The sequence below is a fragment of the Lithobates pipiens genome, unplaced genomic scaffold (genome assembly GCF_037356315.1).
Source record: "Lithobates pipiens isolate NorthernLeopardFrog02 unplaced genomic scaffold, aLitPip1_a1.2 Scaffold_1, whole genome shotgun sequence".
NCBI classification, from domain to species: domain Eukaryota; kingdom Metazoa; phylum Chordata; class Amphibia; order Anura; family Ranidae; genus Lithobates; species Lithobates pipiens.
This window is the reverse complement of record NW_027507685.1, coordinates 127,558,078-127,580,395: the sequence shown is the minus strand read 5'-3', so window position 1 is coordinate 127,580,395 and position 22,318 is coordinate 127,558,078. Positions and strand designations below refer to the sequence as shown.

The following is a 22,318-nucleotide window of genomic DNA, read 5'->3' as shown; positions in this document are numbered from 1 at the left end:
GGGGTGGGGGGCTTACAAGAAGCATGTTGGTAGGAGGGGAGAGCAGACAGGATGAGCTCATGAGGCTACTGCTTCTCCTTTCACTGTCCAATCACAGGGTGGGGGAAACATCAAGACCAGTGTTACTTAACTGCAGCAGAGAAAAATCAGTTCTTCTATGTGGCATTGCTCAGAACTTGATGGAAAGAAACAGAAATCCTTTGACATATAAAACCAAATCCTTTACATAATTTTAATTGTGTATGTAGCCGTTTGCTCAGAGTTCAGTTTTAATAAATAAAATATCCAGCAGGAAGAGGCAGAGGCCCTCAGCAGTGTTGAGATTTCAGTGCAGTCTGGCTAACACTCTTCAGGATCTGCTAGTTGAGAGAAGTAGGAAAGCTAGTGCTGGGCCCCAAGGTTATCTCACTGGCATTGCTGCATGGATCTGGTTCTCGGGCAGGCAGATTCTACACCCTGGAGAACCTCTGATCTCATTGGCATGTAGTGTGATGTAACAAAAATGGAAAGTGAAGTGCCACACGACTGATAAGAGGTCCAGACATACAACTTTATTCCAATAAACGTAAGCGGGACAACCCAAAAAGTGTCCAACCCATTTCAGGGATCCAATAGTGCCCCCTTCATCAGGGCTTGACTGACAACTATGTGAATAAAGTGAATAGAAATGGACATTTACTGTTATTTTTTCCCAGTGGGATTGCAAGCACAGGCCTTGTAGTTGTAGCTGGTTTGGCTGCCAATTCTTTATAGAAGTCCTGATGAAGGGGATGCTCTTGGAACCTCAAAACTTGTTGGCTACCTTTTGGAGTCTCTCCATGACGTATTGGAATAAAGCTGTTGCTGGACATTTTAGCACTGGTATGGCGCTTCAATTTTCCTTTTTGTTACATTCAAACCATCTGGATATCAGCTTTGAATAGATTGACCCTTTAATAGATTTTAAAATCCCTACTAGTCCATTATCTTCCTACAAATCATTTGGCAGATAAAACGGTTGATTCTTCTATATACTGAATACAATTGTGTACCAAGCTGGAGTTGTTCTTTAAGCTGTGCTAAAGAGGGCTATAATGTGGATGAATGATAATGAGAGAGAACGTGGGACTAATAGGGATGAAAGAGGAGCGACAGGAAACGTCTTGTTTCTCCATGCGTGGTTGAGTTCCACTTTGAGTGAGAAAAATCACTAAACAGGTCTGCTATTTCTGGCAGATGCTGACACTCATTAAACGTATTAACAGCTTCCTCACCTCCCATCCGAGCCTCAGCCATAACATGTCAAACCCCCACAGAGAGATAGAAAGAAGAAAAAAAGCCACAGCAACACCACCACCCACCCAGCGTCACCATTCCCTGGAACCCAGACGCTGCATCAATCGTCTGCCTGGGCAGAGAATACAGCGAACGCAGTGTGCTAGGAGGGGAGTAATGCCTACTTGTTCAGGAGGCATGTTGGGGTCAGATGATGGAGTCAGGGTTAAAGTGCATTTCCACTTTCGCAGCCAATTGTGAGAACACCTACTGTATAATTTGCCATATTCACATGGCAAAAAACTTTAAATATTTTAAATTGCTGCTCATCTTTTTACTTGAATCCTACCAAGCTTTCCCTAGTAATGATAGAGAGGGGGTGGGGAGGGATGTTAGCACAATTAACCTTGTCTGTTCTATGGTGGTGGATCTTCATTATTTGTTGACTAGATTTGCACAATGTCCTAACAAAGGGTTAAAGATTGTATTGCTCAAGGTTTCTTACCTTCATGCATTCAGCTAAAAAAAAAAAAAAAAAAAAAAAAAAAAAACCTTCTGCATGCAGCAGCCCCCCTAAAAAACATACCCGAGCCACCTCTCACTTTATAACCATTCTGGTCATTAAAGGGTTATAAAGGTTTGTACCCAATGCATTAAGGTGAAAAAACACCTGTCAGTAACTGCCCCCCCCCCCGTTTTACTTACCTGACCCCGCAAATCCATGGGGGACGCGCTCTCTCTCTGCACAGGGTTCTCCATTGTTGATTGGATAGATTGATAGCAGCGCAGCCATTGGCTCCCGCTGTTGTCAATCAAATCCAATGACGCAAGCGGCGGGGGGTGGGGCAGAGTCCAGCATTTGGCCTCTACGAATGCCGGACTCGGGAGCGTGCCGCAAGGTAACCCCCCGAAGAGCGCTTCTCCCAGGGGGGAGATGTCACAAGAGCCACCAAGGAACCCCAGAAGTAAAGGATCGGGGCCACAAAATGAGTTGCACAATGGAGGCAAGTAAACACAAACCTTTAGTGTCACTTTAAATCTGCCCCTAATGGCACACGCAAGCCATTCTGAACAATACACGCTGCCCAACGGTTACATATAAACTAACCTGTTCCAAAGTGATAAGGTAAGATTTTATTTTTCAGCACAGTAAGTGAATAGCCATACGGTGGTGGCTTTTCAAATTTGACTGCAAAACAACATAAACGTAATACATTGCAGCCTATCAGTGAATAAATGCAGTGGCTGCATTTGTTTTCTTGTTTCAGACTTTTCATTTTCACCTGGTGATCAGTGTACTCAGGGGTGTCCAACTTTTTTCAAAGAGGACCAGATTTGATGAAATAAACATGCATGAGGCACGCCAGTTTGCCTGACATTCTTTGAACCATTAAAATTCGGAAGAAGTGTGTTCGTCTGAGCACTGATACACTACCCAACACAAATTCTCTTGCCCTTGTGGCTGTGTGTGTGAAGAGATGAGATTGGGTGGGTTATTTGGATACCATATTTATCGGCGTATAACACACACCTTCACTTGAGGAAGGAAGTTTATTTAAAATTTTATTTTTTTCCTGAAAGAACTGTGAAGCAAAATAAAGGTCAGTGCCCATCAATGCCCACCTGCTGCCTTACCATTGCCATCATGCCCATCTGCAGCCTCAGAGGTGACAGGGACGAGTGCCAACAGATTACATACAGGAGAATTCCAGTTACTTGGCAGCCTCTTTAATACAAAGTTCCACCTCCTATGATAGACAGAACAGTCGTCCAATGGCAGCCCAGAAGACAGGACTTCCTATTACAGAGGCCGCCGAGTAAACAGGAGATTCTCCTATATGTAATCTGATGGCACTCGTCTCACCCCTTCTGAGGCAGCACCGATAAATACAATATACATCTTTTGTGGCCCTGGGGGCCACAAAAGATATACATCCATATCACCAGGAGGGCCGTATTAAACCAGAACGCGGGCCACGATTGGCCGTGGGCCAGACTTTGGACATGCCTGCAGTATTGTATCTATGAAGGAAACAGCATGTCACTCTAAGACGAGTGGGGCGACTACAGGCGTTATTTAGTTTAGCGGTAACCTGGCAGGAAAATAAGGCTGTTTAAGATTACAAAGGACATAAAAAGCACTGGATTTTCAGCAGGATCAACACTTTCTTATTTTGCACTTACCATAAACTATTGAAAGCATTTTGTTGTATATTTATGGAACAATATGTTTACATAGTCTTTAAAATAAGCGCTTTAGTTAGCTGCTCAGTGAATTCATCCTGGCCACAACTAACCAACAGCAAGCTGGTTAATCTGAGCTTGCAGGGGACACACCCTTCTGAAATATGATGATATATACAAGTTTTTTTTTTTTTTTTAATGGTCCTGGACAGGAAATAAGTACAGCAGCTGCTATTGCTGACATGCTTTTTCAGATATGGGGCTGTCAACTTCATCCATGCACCACCAGTTAGTGAATCACTGACCTGAAACTAGTATGCACATCAGGTGTCCTGGTACTATACCAGATACACACTTCTTCCAGGTCACTGACTCACCAAGTACAGAATCAGTGGTAAGGATGACAATCTGGAGAATGCACTTGCAAAAATAAGCTAATGGCAGCTCTCATTTAGCCCACATTCAAAACTGAAGGCGGGTTTGAAATTGTGCAAGTTCAGCTGAACTCGCATGATTTCAAACCCGCATTTCAGCAGCGATTTCAGAGACATCGGTGCGGGCTCCTGCTCAGAAGTCTATTGAAATCATCCCTGAAGTCACCAAAATAGTGCAGGAACTACTTTTGGGAATCAGCGCGGTGCCGCAATAGGCAGCCATTTGACATGTCAAATTGCATGTCAAAATGGCCCGATGTGAACATGGGCTAAATGCTAATGTTTATGTTTTATATTTTCATTATGGTTAGGCAAAAAAAAGTAAAGTTTAGTTAGACAAGTAAGAAATAAATCTGATCATAAACATGATGTAGTTTTCTTGCCAGCCAGAAGGTGGAGCTTTAGGTTCCTTTCCACATATTTTACCCTTTTCTGCCCGTTCTAAAAATTCTGGTAAAACAACTCCATTGCTAAAGCAAAAATCCACTTAGGAGGTCATCTGGCAAAAAAAATAAAAAGGCCACTCCGACAGATGGTAAGCAGAAACGGAATGGGAAAGAGGATTGGTATGTGTTGTGGGTGTGGCATTACCCCAGGATGCCTGTTTTTGGAGGATAGGTGTGTGCAATGGAGAAGGGGGGTATGTGTACACCGGTGAATGTGTGCAGGAGAGCCTGTTTCAAAGACAAGTCTGCAGTTTTGAGGCTTCTGATGTCAGAACAGAGCTGCAGCTGATGCCAAGCTACACTGCTGTTTTCTTCCAGCCCAGCATGAAAATAAATAATTGATCTCTCCCCATTAGAACTCTCCCACAGGAAAGAGCATAGCCTGGCTGCAATGAGAACACACACAGTCCTCACCTGCGCTAATCACATAATACTGTTCCTAGACCAGGCAGAGCTGTGGACATTAATTTCCATCGAGAGGTGACAGTGACAGCGGGGACATGTTGGACCCTACATCTGTCCCTACATCCCAGTTAACAGACCCTGCTCCAGTACAGTCTCCAAAACAAGCAATTAGAGGCTATATATAGTCACGCCTCAGCCGTGCTGGTCCACGGGGGTTTGCTCCAAATCTACTCGCTCCCCCAACCCCATGTTGAGGAGAGAAGGAGGGGGGCGACTGGTTCTGTCACTCGAACAGCGACAGGCTACGTGAAGCGTTATGTGCAAGTTTCTGTCAGGAGAAGACTTATAGCTGTAATATATTCTCCCCCTCAGAGATGACTAAGTGATGGCAATATGAGTGTTGAGGGAACAGAGATGCCACACTGGCAGTTTATTGTATTAAGAGGACAGGGGGCGGTGGAGACGGGAAGAGTTTACACACAACACAGAGGGGAAAAGAACAGACGCACAGAACGCCTTACCTTGGATCAGGGATGTAATATACAAACACGGTTCCCAACACCAGGCAGAGTGTTATACTAGTGAAGAAGGTAAAGCGTGCGTTCCACAAGTCAGCTTCGGGGTCATCACTGAAGCCAAATGAATCTGGGTTCTAGGATAGGAAAAGCAGAAGTCAAACAGAGAAAGTCACAAGCATATAAATGTAGCAAGAGTGCAACAAGAGTGTTAAAAAGGAATGTAATTGTGAAATCTAGATCTATACATTTTTTCTGGTATTCTTCTTAGGAGCAGAATGAAGGCAGAGTCGGAAATAAAGCTAGACGGGGGAATAGAGTGAAGGACAGAGAAAGACATTATATCTTATATTATAAATATTTTACATACACTAATATATATATATATATATATATATATATATATACACACACATACATACATACACATATACACACTGTATATATTAATCTTCCAAATGGCCGTTAAGTTTCTGGCATCACAATTAGTGTCATGTTTGACGCAGACATAAAGTAAGCTCTTGGGGTCGGCAGTGCCTCTGCCTCATTCCATGGATGGGTGGAGATGGCACATGAAAGCAGCAAACGCAGGGGAGATGTGCACATCCCACAAGCACCGTGCACAGAGGTGAAAGACTGAGCGGCCCAGGAACAAAGAAGAGCTGCTAATGAGGAGGAAGCAGACAATAGAGACTGGTGGGAGAGAATGGAATGTAAGGCTTAAAGAACCCACAGATGAAAAAAGGATAGGGTAACAAAGAATCAGAAGATGTGAGTGGAAAGGGGGGGGGGGGGGTTTATCAATCCAGCAAAAAGATTCCTTGACACAATATTATAAAAAAAAAGGTGGCAAATTATGTACACCTGCTGCTCTCTGCTGGTGAAACTGAAAAGTGCACCCTGTATTCAAGCAAGTCTGTTCTCAATAAAACGCATTATGACACACTGGACCTTGTGTCAGAGGCCGGAGTTGACACTGGTACAACGCACGCTCCAACATGTGGGAGCTCATGATGTGTGAAAAGCAATATTTGCCTATGAGAGCCGTCTTAACTGATCCGACACAAGTCAGTCCGACTCTGAAAATGCTCGCTGTACTACTTTGGTCCGACTTTGATCCTACTTCAGCCCACTGAATATCACTGAAGTTGAAGCAAAGTCGGATCGTGGTGTTAACGGATCCAACTTTGGCACGAGACTTGTGCTCTGATGATCTTGAGGGAACTCCACGCCAAATAAAATAAAAATACGGCATGGGTTTCCTCTCCAAGCGCATACCAGGCCTGGTATAGATTTTAAGGGAACCGAAAAACCGGCATGGGGTCTACCCAAATCCATACCAGACCCTTATCTGAGTAGGCAGCCTGGTAGGTCGGGAAAGGGGGTGGGGAGCATTAGAGCAGGAGAGAGTGTTGAGTTAACATCGGAAAGAGAAGGAAACAAGACAGCAGAGAAGACCCCTGCAAAAGAGCGAGAAGACAGGGGACAAGACCCGAGAGGCAGAAGACATCGGACAGAGGGAGAAGAACTGGAGATGCTAGAAGACATTGACAGAGGATATCAGTGGAGGAGGCAGAAGAGATGGAGAGGGGAAGAAATCAGGAGAGACGCCGAAGCTGCCTTAATAAAATTACTTTAAAAACCTGTGTACTGCGTTTTATTTTTTACACTTTATTTTTAATTTTTTTTTATTTTTTTTTAGGGAGATGGGTAGGGGTATGATGTACTCAATACTAGAGCTGCAAGATTCGGCTAAAATGAGAATCACAATTTTTTTTTTTAGAAGATAGATCACGATTATCGTGGCGTAACATCTTTCACATAAAAAAAAAAAAAAAAAAAAAAAAAAGAAGAAGAAGAAGATTGCGCTAACTTTACCGTTTTTTATTTTATTTTTGTTTATTTATTGAAGTGTATTTTTCCCCCAAACAATTGCATTTGAAAGACTGCTGGGCAAACCGTGCACATAAAATATTGCAGCAATTGCCATTTTATTCCCTAGGGTCTCTGCTGAAATTAAATTTATACTTAAAGAAGTGTCAGAAAAAGATTTAGACTTTAAGTGGTTAAACTTCCTGCATTTACACTGGGTTGAAAACTTTGCAGACTGCCCAGATTATTTGTTTACACAAGAAGTTCTATCCCTTTGATCTAAGTAGTAAGTTAGTTACAATGTTTCAAGTTCTAAATTGGCAGATTGCCCTGGATGCTTTCTTTTTGACAGCTGAGTGAGCAGATAATCTCTCCACTTAGCTTAATCATGTAGCTCTACCCCATACTCAGTCACATAGGTGGGGGGCCAGGATATGGGAGTCCCCCTTGTTAAAGGGAGCGTCCAGATTCCAATAAGTTCCTAGCCCACAGGCCCCGACAACCAACAGCCAGGTTGTTGGAAGAGGCCCTTGTCCTCATCAACGTGGGGACAAGGTGCTTTGAGGGGGGGGGGGGGGGGGCGGAAGCACCCACCCTACCATCTTGAGGGAATGTGGTCTGTACGATTCAGGAGGGGGCCTTTCCTGACTTGTCAGGTTGTATGCTCGGATAGGGTCTGGTATGGATTTTTGGGGGGGGGGGGGGGGGGGAACCCATGAGTTTTTTTTTCCCCCCCAAATTTGGCATGGAGTTCCCCCTAAAGCTTCATACCAGACACAAAGTGCCTGCATTGTCGGGATCAAAGTTGAATTCCCGGTCATTGAAGTCAGACTTCAAGTTGAAGGGCAAAGTCGGATCCACAGTCATACGACTGTCGTGTTGTAACAGTGTGAACCCAGCCAAAAATTTGTGAAATAGGAACAGTCTGTGTTGCACAGAAGAAACGTTAACCTTTCACTTTCCAGTCTTTCTCCAATGCATATCAACACAGAGCTCTTCTACCGGGAAGTTGATAGGGCAATGGCAACATAAAACCTTAACATAAAGCCTTCTCAAAAACAAACGAGGCCAAAAATGTAATTGGATCTGAATTTGAGACTGTGGACAAGAATTTGCAACATACCATTCAACAAAGTGCAGGGACCTTGTGGTGTCTTCTGTGTCCCTGCGCAACCCCCCTGGATCCATTCCTAGACTATACAAGGGCTTTCATTTATGGTGAAAGAGATGAACCCCATCCTGTCCCCTAAAACTGTTCTAATTTACAGCTGGATGACAGGAGAAGGGGCTTAAAGTCATTCTAAAGCCTTTTATCTTAATGCATTCAGGAAAAAATAAAATAAATCACACAACTTCTCCAGCCCCCCCCCCCCCCCCTCTCATTCTTAACTGAGCCTGATCCAATCCAGTGACCTTGAATGAGAGCAGTGATCGCCGCTGTCTCCTTCCTCACTGGGCCAGATTGATAGCAGCGGGATCAACTCCAGTGGCGAGGGGGGTCATTATTGGCTGTGAGCTCCGAATGTTGGCAGACCTTTTTTGGTCGCAGTACACAGAGGCCGAATGTCAGACAGTTTCTATTGAACCGGCTGATGCTGCCTGACATTCGGCCCGTGTGTATGAGGATTTACTAAGCAGTTCAACCATAAAAAAGGCGGATTGCACAAGGTGGGCCCCATTATCAAAAGTACCTGAAATAGGAACTGAGAGAAGGGGGGGGGGGGGTTTAACAGCCATAATCTGAAACAACATGACCTTCACACACACCGGTTGCCTTGTTCTCCTCATGCTGCGTGTGTCTCTCAAGGCAAAACTTTTTTTGAGTTTGGAGAGCGAGTCCGTGCCTCATGCACACTGAAGGTATAAAAATGTCAGTAGCTGTAGAATGAGTTTTCAGGGTCTTTGCGCTTTTTAACTTCTTTTAGCAAAACTACACTCCTGCATAAGCGAATGGCTCAAAAAATGCTCATAAAATCAGAACAAACACATTTTTCAGAGCTAGAGCCTTTTTTTCCAGCTGAAAAACTCCTCTTAAAAGCCACTAGTTCTGGGGGTTTTCTCCAGCCAAAAAACCCTGATAACAGCCTGTGTGTATGGACACATAGGATAACATGCTGGAGAGTTTACTGGTTGCAGAAAAGAAACGCCTGAAGCCAAAAGCAGCAGCTGCACAAATGTCCAGTGTGCATGAGGCCCAAGGATCAAAAAATGTGTCATGTTTTTGTAACTCTAAAGCCCCATACACACCATCAGATTTTCTGCTGAGTTTTTCCTTCAGATTTACCAAAACCATATAATATGAGGCCAAACCTTAGGAGTTTTAATGTGTATGCAATCAGGCAGGCCCTTGAACTATATGGTTTTGTTAAATCTGAAGACAAAAATCAGCAGAAAATCGGATAGTGTGTATGGGGCTATAGGGTTCCCGCAGGATGGATTTCCCCAACTTCCTGTCACAGTGACCACTGCCTTTGAGAAAGGAAGCCTAAACAAAGACACCAATAAAAGCTTTAACAGAGGTTCTATCCCTTACCACTCCAAAACAAACAAAAGGACTTGAATGGAATTCGACTTTATTACTACTAAAGTGGGACGTCTCCTTTCCTCTGCAGAGAGATGCTGCCTACCTCCTCTTCATACAGTGTAACTATAGTAACAATATTACAGAGCGTTCTGGGACTGAACAACAAAACAAAGCAAAGAAAACTAGTTCAATCCAACACACAGTACTATGTGTAAGCAAAGAATATCTGCGCTAGGTCACAGTAAAGAAAAAACAGTCATGCAAAACCCATGATACCAGTCAAAGAAATAGTGCAGGTAAAAGGCAGTGCTAATTCCACTATCGTAATTATTATGTGATAAACATTAAAGCGTTAGGCCCCTTTCACCACTGGGGCGGTGGGTCTGTCGGCGGTAAAGCACCATTACCATAAATTTCGCTGCGATATTTGGCAGTTATGGGGGGGGGGCACTTTTACCCCCACCGGCAGCTGAGAAAGTGTCGCAAAAGGGTTGAAAGCAGTGCTATGCCGGCGGTATAGCCATGCTGCCCCATTGATTTCAATAGGCTGGAGAGCGGTTTACGAGTGTGTATACAAAGATGCTGCTTTTTTTAGCGTCCTGCCAGCGCACCACTCCAGTGTGAAGCCCTCTGGGCTTTCACATTGGAGACTCAGCAGCGGCTCTTTCAGGGCGCTATAGCGCCTGCAAAGCACCCCAGTGTGAAAGGGGTCTTACTAAACCCAGTAAAATGAATATAGTTCCACAGCTTATAAATCTTTTTATATTGCAACATTGCCACTATATAAACTCTTTGGCTGATCTGTATACCACGGTCAGTGATAAACTGCAGTTTCTTCAGTGCTGGGATTTCAGGAAGGAGGAGATCTCCACTGCAGCCTGTATACACACCCACATGTGTGAGGCCAATATCATGTGACCTGGCTAGCTCTGCTCAACAAGTAATTATTCTCTCCAAAATAAAAGACACTGAGGATGGCAGGTTGGCTACCCTGCCTGTTTGCTGGCTTTTCCCAGATAGACAGTGCAGGAGGGAGGACCTGTACTTACAGGACAAAACAGCCTTTTTACACAATGCAGAGGATTAGCCCCTTAAAGCGGTTGTAAACCCGCAATTATTATTTTTTTAAACCTGCAAAGCAAAAAGGCATAATGAGGTAGTATGCACCGCATACTAGCTCATTATGAAATACTTACCTTAGAATGAGGGCCCGATCCACGCCGAGGGAGCTGACATGCTCCCTCGGCGTTCTTCCGGGTATCGCGGCTCCAGCGCTGTGAGGGGCCGGAGCCGCGATATCGTCACTCCCGCGCATGCGTGCGGGAGATTTCATTCCGGCCGGCCGGCCACTGCCGGATTTTCAGGCCGAGAATCCCCTTGTGCGCATGCGCCGCTGCAGTCAGCGGCGCATACCGAGGGGAAGATCTCCTAAACCGTACAGGTTTAGGAGATATTTTGTTTTTTACCTACAGGTAAGCCTTATTATAGGCTTTCCTGTAGGTAAAAGTAAAAAATTTGAGTATACAACCACTTAAAATGCAGTCATAAAAACAGATACAAAATAAATTAAAACAAATACAAAAAGTGTCCATAAAATTCTTCACTCAATAGCAATCCAATCCCTGAACTGTGCAAAAAAATGCTTCTCATCCACTCTGCAAAAAGAATTCACCACCGTGAGATATGATCAAAGGCGTCTCTTACCAGCTTTGTTGGACCATTAAAGTAAATGTAAACCCTCACATATACCCAGTGAAGTGAACAGCATCCGATGGTACACAGAGATGAAACAAATCTCCCTACATAAGTTTTACCTGTATATCTGCTGTCTTCATCTTTAAATAATACAGTTTAGAAAGTTCAGATCATGTTAGGAAATGGTCTCTTTCTGGTTAGCACAGCTCTGAAGTCTGGGCATACAGCCAGGAAAGCTGATTGGAGGAAAGGCGCACACCCCCTCTCCTCATAGGTAGAGCATTTCAGAGCCTTTCATTGAATAGTTCAGGGCTCTGCTAATCTATTTATAGCATCCCCCTCAACAAAAAAGCTTTGATCATATGTGACTTATCAGGAGTTAGGAGGCCGATAACAGAGCAGGAGACAGCTATGGGACACAAGGCTTTGAAGAGAGATGACAAAACACTGCAGATATATGTGCCCAGCTCAAGTTTCACGAATCGGGTTTACATCCGCTTTAAAAATTTTAAATGGTTATAAAGCGCTCAATGCATCAGGGTTTTTCAATGATTCTACTGCACCATACAGGCAGCTCCCGGCACCACCAACAGAAAAATAATATTTGAACTCCCACGTGAAGTATATAAAAACTTTAACTCATTTATTTAACCGCTTGCCAACCGCAATACATATACAGTATATTTTTTGCAGTTTGCAAGTGGTTTACCAGGGTTATAACTGAAGATAGCAGCCATAACCCCGGTATTTTATTTTATTTATTTTTTGTCAGCCAGCGGTTGGCTTTCCCAGGAAAGCAATCCAAGTGGCTCATTAGCCACTGGATCACTTTCCAAACGATCAGACTGTGTGGCTGGCTGGTCAGAGGTGAACAAAGACCAGATGGCCCTTGATTCCCTCTACGGCCATGGAGGACTGGAACAATGTCATGACGTCTCTTTCAGTCCAGGCTGGATGTAAGTTCCCCCCCCCCCTTTAAAAAATAAATGGGAAGATAGAGAGAGATATTATATATAATTTTTTTTTTTTTTTTTTTTTAGCTAGACCTATATTAAAAAAAAAAAAAAAAAAAAAAAAAAGTTCAAGGAGATTTTTTTTTTAATTCTCTTTATTGAAAGCCTGTTCATATTTTACAAAAAATAAAATAATAAATCAGGGTATATATTGTGTTTTTTTCCCCCCCAAAAAATTGCGTTTGAAAAACCGCTGCACAAATACAGCGTGACATAAAAAAGTTGCAATGATCGCCTTTTTCCCTAGGGTATCTGCAAAAAAAAAAAAATATATATATATAATATATATATAATGTTTTGGGAGTCTAAGTAATTTTCTAGCAAAAAAATACAGGTTTAAACTTGTACCAAAGAGTGCCAGAAAAGGCTTGGTCTTCAAGTGGTTAAATCACAACTGCCACGGGACAATAAAAAGAAAGGACCATTCATTCCATGGCTAAATTAAATTAGGTATAATATTTTTCTATTGGCGACCTGGACGCCGGGAGTGCAGTGGAATAATTTCCAACACTAATACATTGAGCGCTTCATGACCATTTATAACCTAATGGTCCAAAAAAGCTGGTAAGAGACGCCTTTGATCATATTTCACGGTGGTGAATTCTTTTTGCAGAGTGGATGAGAAGCATTTTTTTTTGCACAGTTCAGGGATTGGATTACTTGAGTGGAGATTCTCTTTTTTTTTTTTCAATGGACACTTTCATTTATTTTGTATCAGTTTTTCCGTTTGCATTTTCAGGTCATTGAAGTTTCCAGATTTAATAATTTCCCCCCCCCCCTCCCCATCCTGTGTGCTCTGCAAAAGAGTTGCAGAAGCTTCTGCGTTGTCTAATGCAAGCACTGCATTGCTTTTGCACAAACTGTCCCCCCTTTGGGGCTACGGATAAAGCCGGAAAGGGTCTACTGTTGTGCTAGGGTTTACAGCCGCTTTTAAATCCCAAATGGGATAGCACTTGAGTGTGTAGCTCCAGCCACAATTCCCAGGAAACACTGCACTGAATTGTGTAAAATGAAGCTCTCAGCTTTAGTGTTTGCTACAGCATGGCAGGAGCACTGCACAGGAGCTGTGGGGCGCTATGATGTCTCATGTTCTGTGGCTCCTCTTACCTTTTATTTTTGCACATCCTGACACCTGTAGCTTTTTTTTTTTTTTATGGGTATGGCAGTTCAAGTCTCTTACAACTCCCAGGGAACCCCACTGACATGCAGGAACAGTTCCAGGGCTGCCTTCCTTTTTCTGTGCTCATGGAGAGCCCTAGAGTACCCAGTTCCCCCTGTCCACTTAGAGATCTTTTAGGGCACTTCACACTCTCATGGTGAGCAGGGAGGACTTAACATGTCTCCTTATCTATGCTTCCTCTTCCCTCAGTAGGAACTCCCATATGCTGGTCTAAGTACTCAAATACTCCATGTCTTCTGGCAGGCAATGTCCCATCTGAGTGGGGACAGGATTTCTAGGTAGACATTGCTGCCCTACAATCCTCACTGGTACTGCTATTTCTGGCCCAGCACGGTGGCATTCGGTAGCTGGAACCATGTTAAAAAGTCATATGTCACTCTGCTGCACCCTCTACATAGATGAGCGGGTCAGACTTTTAGTGCCTTTAGTCATCCCCAGGTATGAGTCCCTCTGGCTTTCGTGTTTGCTTGGTGTTATAACTGTTGGTCTTGGACATGTCAGGGACACTTGAATGCGTTATTTTTGTGCACCCCTTTTTTCTGGCATCCTGTGGTATGCAAGTGGCACAATTGGTTTTCTTTTTAAAGGGATCTCATTTCTAATGTGGCTTGGTTTCTGTACGTTTTACATGCCACAGCAAAATCCAAACCTCCCCTTGATGTCAAAAAGAGGCACCTTTTGTAATGCCAAGTTGTGGGGGCTTTGGGAGCAAGTGGTTGTGCCAATCCTCTATCTACAGTTTAGTGAAGGAGGAGCCATAAGCAGCATTTAATGACTTTCACTTCAGAGCCCTTCCTTTCGGGCTCACCTTTGCGCCATTTTTCACCAAGGTGATGGAAGAGGCCTTGGCTCCTTTACGTTTAACCACTTTAGAATCGGGCTTTTTTGCTAAAAAATAACTCGTAACCCCAAACATTTTATAAAATATATAAAAAAATTTTTTCTTTTTATCAGAGACCCTAGGAAATATAAAAAATTGCAACAATTGCCATTGTATCACACAGTATTTGCGCAGAGGTTTTGCAAGCGCAATAATTTTGGGAAAAAAACACGTTAATTATAAAGAACAAAAAAAAAAAAAATGATATAAAAAAACAAAACAAAAAAACACATATATATATACACACAAAATATATACCCCCATTTTTATTTATTTTTTTAAAGAAGATGATGTTATGCCAAGTAAATACATGTCTAACATGTAATGCTTTCAAGTTGCGCATGCTCGTAGAATAGCGACAAAGTACGGTACTTAAGATTTTCCGTAGGCGACTGTTTATTTTTTTTACAGGTTACCAGTTTAAAGTTACAGAGGAGGTCCAGTGCTAGAGGTCACAGCTCCGGGATAGTCACGGTCCACATTTGGAAAGGGTCCTGTGCATCTTTGACTCCAAATCAGGTGCAAATTTAGGCAGAAATCCGGACCTCATTCGCACCTGAATCGATGAACAGGAACGCACTGTGAGCCACAGCAAGTGTGAACCCGGGCTTAGGCATTTCTCTAGAATTGCCAAACTTATTATATACTCCTGTAGTAAAGATCTAATAACATGTTATTTCTGGTATTAGCCCAGGTTCACATTGATGCTACTTTGAAATTGTGCTACTTCACTTGAAGTAGCATGATTTCAAAGTAGCAGATCAGCACGATTTCAGGTGCTACTTGAAAGACATCTGTGCGGCTTCCTGCAGAGGTGTCTATTGAAGTTGCACCCATTGGAACAGTGCCAATGTCATGCAATTTGATCTGTCAAATCACTACAATGTGGACGAGGGCTTAAAGTGGTTGTAAACTGTGGTACCTACAGGTAAGCCTATAATAAGGCTTACCTGTAGGTACTGTAAATATCTCCTAAACTTGCACAGTTTAGGAGATATTCACTATAAACTCTGCTGCCGACATCATCGGCGAATGCGCACTGAAGAAAAGGCCCACCGGTGTAATGCAGGAGTAAAGCCATTGCGGCTCTGGCCAATCACAGCGTCAGAGCCCACAAACCCAGAAGTAACTCAGGTGAAAGATGTTGGCCGTGTACTCGGTGCGCTGGCGCCAATTCAAGGCATCGTTCTAAGGTAAGTATTCCATAATGAGCTAGTATGAGATGCATACTAGCTCATTATGTCTTTGTCTTGCAGGTTTACCACCCCCCCCCCCCCACCTCTTTAAAGTGGATGTAAACATCAGATGATACACAGAGATGAAACAAATCTCCCTACATACATTTTACTTGTATATCTGCTGTCTTCATCTTTATATACAGTTTAGAAAGTGCACATTGTGTTAGGAGAATTTCTTTTCCTAGTTAGCACTGCAGTGAAGTCTGGCACACCCCCCCCCCCTCCCCCTCTCCTCATAGATAGAGACTTTCAGCTCTGTTTGTTGAATAGTTCAAGGCTCTGCTTATCTATTTATAGCATCCTCCCCAACACAAATCTCTGGCTGCTTTTATCATATGTGATGGAGAACTTGTCGGGTTATCAGGCTGATAACCGAGGAATGGTGCAGAAGACAGCTAAGGGACACAAGGGAGAAAACAATGCAATGCAGCTCAAAATTTCATGAATCAGGTTTACATCCACTTTAAGGTTTGCATATGCACTACAGACACAAACAATTTTTGACAAACAGAAGTGCAACTTTAAACTATATATAAAAAAAAAACTAAAAAAAAAAAAACACTGAACTCTATTGGCTGTAACGCCATTGCACATTACCTGAATTTTTTACCAAAATTATGCATTAACCACTTCAGCCCCATTCCTTGACCAAGCCCCTTTTTGCGATAAGGCACTGCGTTGCTTTAACTGACAATTGCACGGTCGTGCTACGTTGTACCAAATATTGTTATTAGTAGATCTGCGATTTGTATCCTGACTGCGATATTGTGGCAGACAGATTGGACACTATTTTGGGACCCTTAGCATTTATACAGCGATCAGTGCTATAAAAATGAACAGATTACAGTGTAAACGTCACTGGCAGGGAAGAGGTTAAACACTAGGGGGGCGATCGAGAGGTTAACTGTGGTCCATGTTCTAACTTTGGGGGGGGGTCGTTTGGGCTCACTAGAATATGACAGATCACTGCTCCTGATCACTGGGAACAGTAGATCCCTGTCATGTTGCTAGGTAGAACAGGGAAATGCCTTGTTTACATCTCTCTGTGCCACAATCGTGGGCCACCGGCGGACAAAGAGTCCGTGGGCACGCTTCCGCGGATGATGCACGGATACGTTTTCCTGCGCACCCGTGCCAATGTAAGTTGGCGTGAGCCAGTCGGCAAGTGGTTAAGCCACTGTAATGTGAGCCCAGGTATGAGCGGGGGGGGGGGGTTTGGACAGAGAACACAAATAAATCCGGGTTTCAGGGGCTTAGCAGCCATCATTATCATGGTTTCTTTGCAGGGAGGGGGGAAGGGTATAGCCAGGCAGGATCAGCTAGTTTTTTTTTAGGGTATAAAGGGGGCCAAATGACAGCACAAACACCATGCTGTATAACATGCTTTAAGGGGACAGGATAAGGCATTTGTTTTGTTTTTTTGAGTTAAACACTTTTTTTCCCTTTCAGCAGGATAGTTGATGCCCCCTGCTTCTTATGTGGTAGTGCAATACATGCTTAAACCCATAGCAGTAAAATCTGCCTGTATATGCAGCATAGCATGCTTGTTATACTCACTGTGGAACTTAAGGGGTTAATCCTCTACATTGTGTGAAAAGGCCGTTTTATCCTGTATGTACAGATCCTCCCCCTCCTGCACCATCGGGGAAAGCCAGCAAACACAGGCAGGGTAGCCGACCTGCACATGCTCAGTTGTGTCTTATGCTGGAGAGAATAATTACTTATTCTCAGAGCTAGCCAGGTCACATGATATTGGCATCACACATGTGGGCATGTATACAGGCTAGAGGTCGACCGATATATCAGCCGTTTGTCATTTAATTAATCAGCATGGCCAATTTAAAGCTTCAACCAGACTTGCAAATGACATGCAAGTTGCCTGAAGTCTTCCTGTGGAGCTACTCCTCTCCTATCTGGGCAGCCTGCCAAGTCCAAGAAAAGAAGCAAAGAGATACAATGTTTATACTTATCAATGGACCAAACCTCGTTTCCAGTTTAAAGTGGGATTGCACCGTGGAAAAAAAAAAAATTATTAAAAGCCAGCAGCTACAAATACTGCAGCTGCTGACTTTTAATAAATGGACACTCACTTGTCCCGGGGTCCAGCGATGCCGGCAGCTGAGGCCGATCGATCGTTCGGCTCTTGGCTGCTGCCATCACCATTCTAGGTGAGGGAATCAGGAAGTGAAGCGCTGCGGCTTCACTTCCCGGTTCCCTACTGCGCATGCGCGAGTCGCGCAGCGCAATAGGAATTGTCCGCGCTGTCTCTGAGACCCGTGTGTGTCCCAGCAGACAGCGCGCAGGGACAGGAAGAGGCAGACTCCCATGGGAGTCTATCCCCAGAAGTGGGTGTAAATACCTGTCTTTGACAGGTACCTGCACCCCCCTCCCCCCTGAAAGGTGCCAATTGTGACACCGGAGGGGGGGGGGGGAGGGATCCGATCAGCGGAAGTTCCACTTTAGGGTGGAACCCCGCTTTAACCATTTACATACAAAATCTTTTCTGACACTTGCTGCTTACAAGTAAAAATCCTGTATTTTCTGCTAGAAAATCACTTAAAACCCCTAAACATTTTTTATTTTTTTATTTTATTTTTTAAGCAGAGACCCTAGGGAATAAAAATAGTGGTTGTTGCAATATTTTATGTCACACAATATTCACACAGCGGTCTTTCAAGCGTAATTTTTTGGGAAAGACTAAATAATAAAAAACAGTAAAGTTAGCCCATTTTTTACATCCAAAAGTTTTGATTACCTGTTTTTGTGTATTTAATATTTAAGATAGAGTTTTTTTTTTTTTAATCTAAAATTATACATACAAGTGAACTGATTGGATGTTTGTTTTGTTTAATAAAATTGACATTTTCTGTATCACTTAGGCCTCATACACAGACGTTTTAAAAAACAGGCTGTAAAGCTAATGTTAAAACGCGATTTTATTAGCGTTTCGATTTGGCGTCAATTCGCGCTTAATGTCGTTTGTAAGCATTAACGCCAAGGCGCATTTTTTAAAAGAAAAACATCCCTCTGCTATTTTCCTCTCCCAAATTACCCACAAACATTTTTACAGCTTAAAAAACACTGACACTAAAAAATGTCAGTATAGCGCTAATGCGCGTTTTTGTGCTTATTTTAGCGTCAAAACAGCTCTAGTGCTGGTCCTTTTTTTTGGGAGCTTAAAAACGACCATGCCTGTTACAGCTCAAAAACACCATGGTGTGTATGAGCCCATTGAATAACATGGAGTGGCGTTCTTAAGCAGCAAAAAATCTCAAAAAAGCCAATGTTAAAATGTCCGTGTGCATGAGGCGTTATTACTTAAGTGGGCAGGTGTTGACAGTAAAACTCTGCTAGTTTTAGCGGCACGTTACCATCATTTTAGCGGTGCTATTAAGCTGCTTCGGCAGCGGTGCCCATTCATTTTAATGGGCAGGAGTGGTGGAGGAGCTGTGTGCTCTAGAGATGCTGCTTGCAGGATTTTTTTTAAACATTAAACTCAGTGTGGAAGCGCTCTGGTTTTCACACAGACTGCATGGGAGCCGTTTTGCAGGCACTTTACAGGCGCTATTTTTAGCCCAAAAGCGCCTGAAAACCCCCCAGTGTGTGACCTCTAATACAGGATATAATGGAAATCTCCTCCTACCTAAACTCTCAGCACTGGAAAAATTGTACAGTTCATCATTGACCGTGGTATACAGAGGTAATATTTTAATGTAAAAAGAAGATTTATAAGCTGCAGGCACTGTGGGGAGAGGAGGGGGGGGGGGTCAGATGAACTATTTTCATATTACTGGGTTTGGTAAAAAACGTTAAAATGTGCTATTATTATAGGCTGGGGATAGAATTAGGTTGCCGATTAAAAAAATAAATAAATAAAGGCCAGCAGAGGGTGCCAAAGAGATAGCGTGAAATGATTGATGGGAGACTGCAATTCAGTCAGGGGGTTGGAGCTCCTAGGAAAGTGGAAGTTGAGGTGGAACCAGAATAACCCCTCCCCCCCCCCCCCCCTCACATTTTTGTAGCTGATGAAAATTGGAATCGATTTTTATTGTAGTTTTTCGTCAATAGACCCAATTCGAATTCATGATGAAAATATTTTCAGCAAGAAAATGAAAGCGAAGCGCCACTTAATTTCCTCTTTGCCCCCCTCCGCTGCCACATTTAACACCTTTCGTGGGGGAGCAGGTAGCAGGGCTTCACTGCTGGTTTCACATACCAGAGATGGCAGCGGCAGCACCCGAGAGCCGATTGGAAAATTGGCTTGGGTGAAGTCAATTGCTGGATTGGTGGACAGGCAAGTGTCCCAATATAAAATAAAAAAAAAAAAAAAAAATAATAAATAAAAAAATCAGCAGCTATATTATTTGTAGCTGCTGACACTTTTTTTTTCTGAAGGAGCCTGGAGCTTCTCTTTAACGCTGCTCTCAGGAAGATTATTTCTTGGTTGCACCATCAACCACCAATAGGTGATCTTCCTTCTTAAAAGGTTGAGAGAGGTAGCCACATGTTTACTTCGAGGCAATCTGGCTTTTCTTTATGAAAAATACTTTAAATTGCGAGCATAATTCATTCCAGAAACATGCTTGTAATCCAAAGCACTTGCATGTCAAAGTGAATTTCCCCATAAGAAATAATGGAAACTCAAATGATTTGTTCCACAACCATTTATTCATAGGTCCTTCAGTTTATAGTCCTTATAAAAAGATTATAGCAATGTGATAGGTTGTGTAACCATAAAATGTCCATCCACAAATGGAAGTCTCCACAAGGGGATTAGAAGAAAAATCCAGCAGGAGCTACAGAGTATAAAAGAGAAGCACTTCGAAGTGTAGCAATAAGTTGCTAAATGTTGTACCTTCATTAAATGCAACTATATTGCTACACTTGTTGTGACATGATGCTACTTGTCTATCAAGTCAAAATGTATTAAACAAATTCTGCTGGTCTTGCAAAATGCTCTCAAACCAAGGTTTACTGTACATTACTGGGCCATTAAGTAGAGGATGTGTCTGGATTATTCTGAGACTAGGGAGAATGTTTAGTTTCACTTAAAAGCTTCTTACCCTCAAAACTCTGCTTTTGGTGGCAGTGACTTTGGCCCGCTGTGTGAGAGCTGGAAGCGCTTTTCATCAGGGAACCTTTGTTTTTGTTTTTTGATCTTTCCAGTTCTAATTTTTCTAACGCAGATCTTATCTGCCTAAGGTATCCTCTGTCTGTCATTGCACCCAGGACATCATGGTTCCTAGTTCAGTCCAAATCCAATTCATCCTCAAGAGAAACACTTCACACACTGAATGTAAGATGTGCGCTTTGTTATCTTAAAGAGGAAGTAAACCCTGATAAGTTTACTTCCTCTTTTTTTCCCTGCAAAGGCAAAGCATAATGGACTACTATGCATCGCATAGTAGCCCATTATGTGTCACTTACCTGACACAGGAGCCAGCGAAGTCGCCGCTGTCCCCTGTAGTCCGCCGCATCCATCTTGCTTGTGGCGTCTCGCAGCTCCGCCGAATGACAGCGGTGAAGCCGCGATGACGTCACTCCCGCGCATGCGCACGGGAGTCGACAAATGCGGCAGCTCCATTCTTGGAACTGCCGCGTTTAGTGCACCTGCGCGCCGCTGTCTACAGCGTATGCGCCGTAGACAGCGGTGCCCGTTTTCGGGCAAATATCTCCTAAACCATATAGGTTTAGGAGATATTTCTTGGACCTACAGGTAAGCCTTAATCTAGGCTTACCTGTAGGTCAAAGTGGTTTGTAAGGGTTTACTTCCTCTTTAAAGTAACCACAGACTTCAGGAAGCTGGATTCCTTACTCTTGATTGTAACAAGTAAGGTCAGAGAGCATCTAATATACACAATGGAACAACCTGTGACACTCCCAGGTGGCGAATATCCAATAAAATGAAACCAGTAAGGATAGAAGAAACAAAGCCACTGGGGGGATGGGTCCATTGGGAACAGATAGGGTTAATAGGACACACACACCCTCTGTCTTATCTTGTCAGAAAGCATACAGGAATTCTATAACCAGATGGTTAAGGTTGGGTATTAGGAAATCTTATATGATCATAACTTTGGATTTTCCACTAGGGACTTCCGTCCATTCTGCTAGAGCTCCGATAACCACCTGTGAGGTAAGAGCTGATGTCAGTCCATATTTATTCTGTGAAACGGCTACATGGTCAAGCTTTCCAAACGTTATCCACTATTAGAGGCTGGACCTTTTGTCAGCCAGGGGGCAGTACTTCATTAGAAAATTCCACCAAGTGTCTTTCTTCCTCTAGTTGCTACATCAACTATTCTTCTCTCAGCTGTTGTCCTGATAGCAGATTTGGAAAAACTCAAGTTAGCCTTACCAGTAACTGTTTCAAGAAGTCTTTCAGGAAAACAGCTACTGCCCACCCTATTTATTTTTTGTCATCTAGGTTGTTAAGGTACTCTTCTACAACCGAAGAGCTATGTGGCTAACCCTCTCTTTAAAGCAGGGGTCTACAAACTTTCTAAACAAAGGGCTTGTTTAATGTTCTTTAGACTTTAGGGTGGCGGAACTCTGGCCATCAGAAGTAAATGCCCCATCCCTGGCATCATGGGGGAGGAACTGGGCCCCCATCCCTGGCTTTATTGGGCCTCATTTTGGATTCATTTGGAGGAACTGTGCCCCATTGTTGGCGTCATT

The 22,318-nt window shown here is 43.2% G+C and overlaps 1 protein-coding gene across 1 annotated transcript in view; it reads right to left on the bottom strand.

The window, feature by feature from the left end:
• NDUFB11 (NADH:ubiquinone oxidoreductase subunit B11) overlaps positions 1-22,318 on the bottom strand; it is a 38,151-nt gene that overhangs the window by 3,246 nt on the left and 12,587 nt on the right. Inside the window, exon 2 of the mRNA XM_077476424.1 lies at positions 5,245-5,375. Coding sequence (XP_077332550.1) covers positions 5,245-5,375 — 131 coding nt within the window. The remainder of the gene's footprint in view (positions 1-5,244; positions 5,376-22,318) is intronic.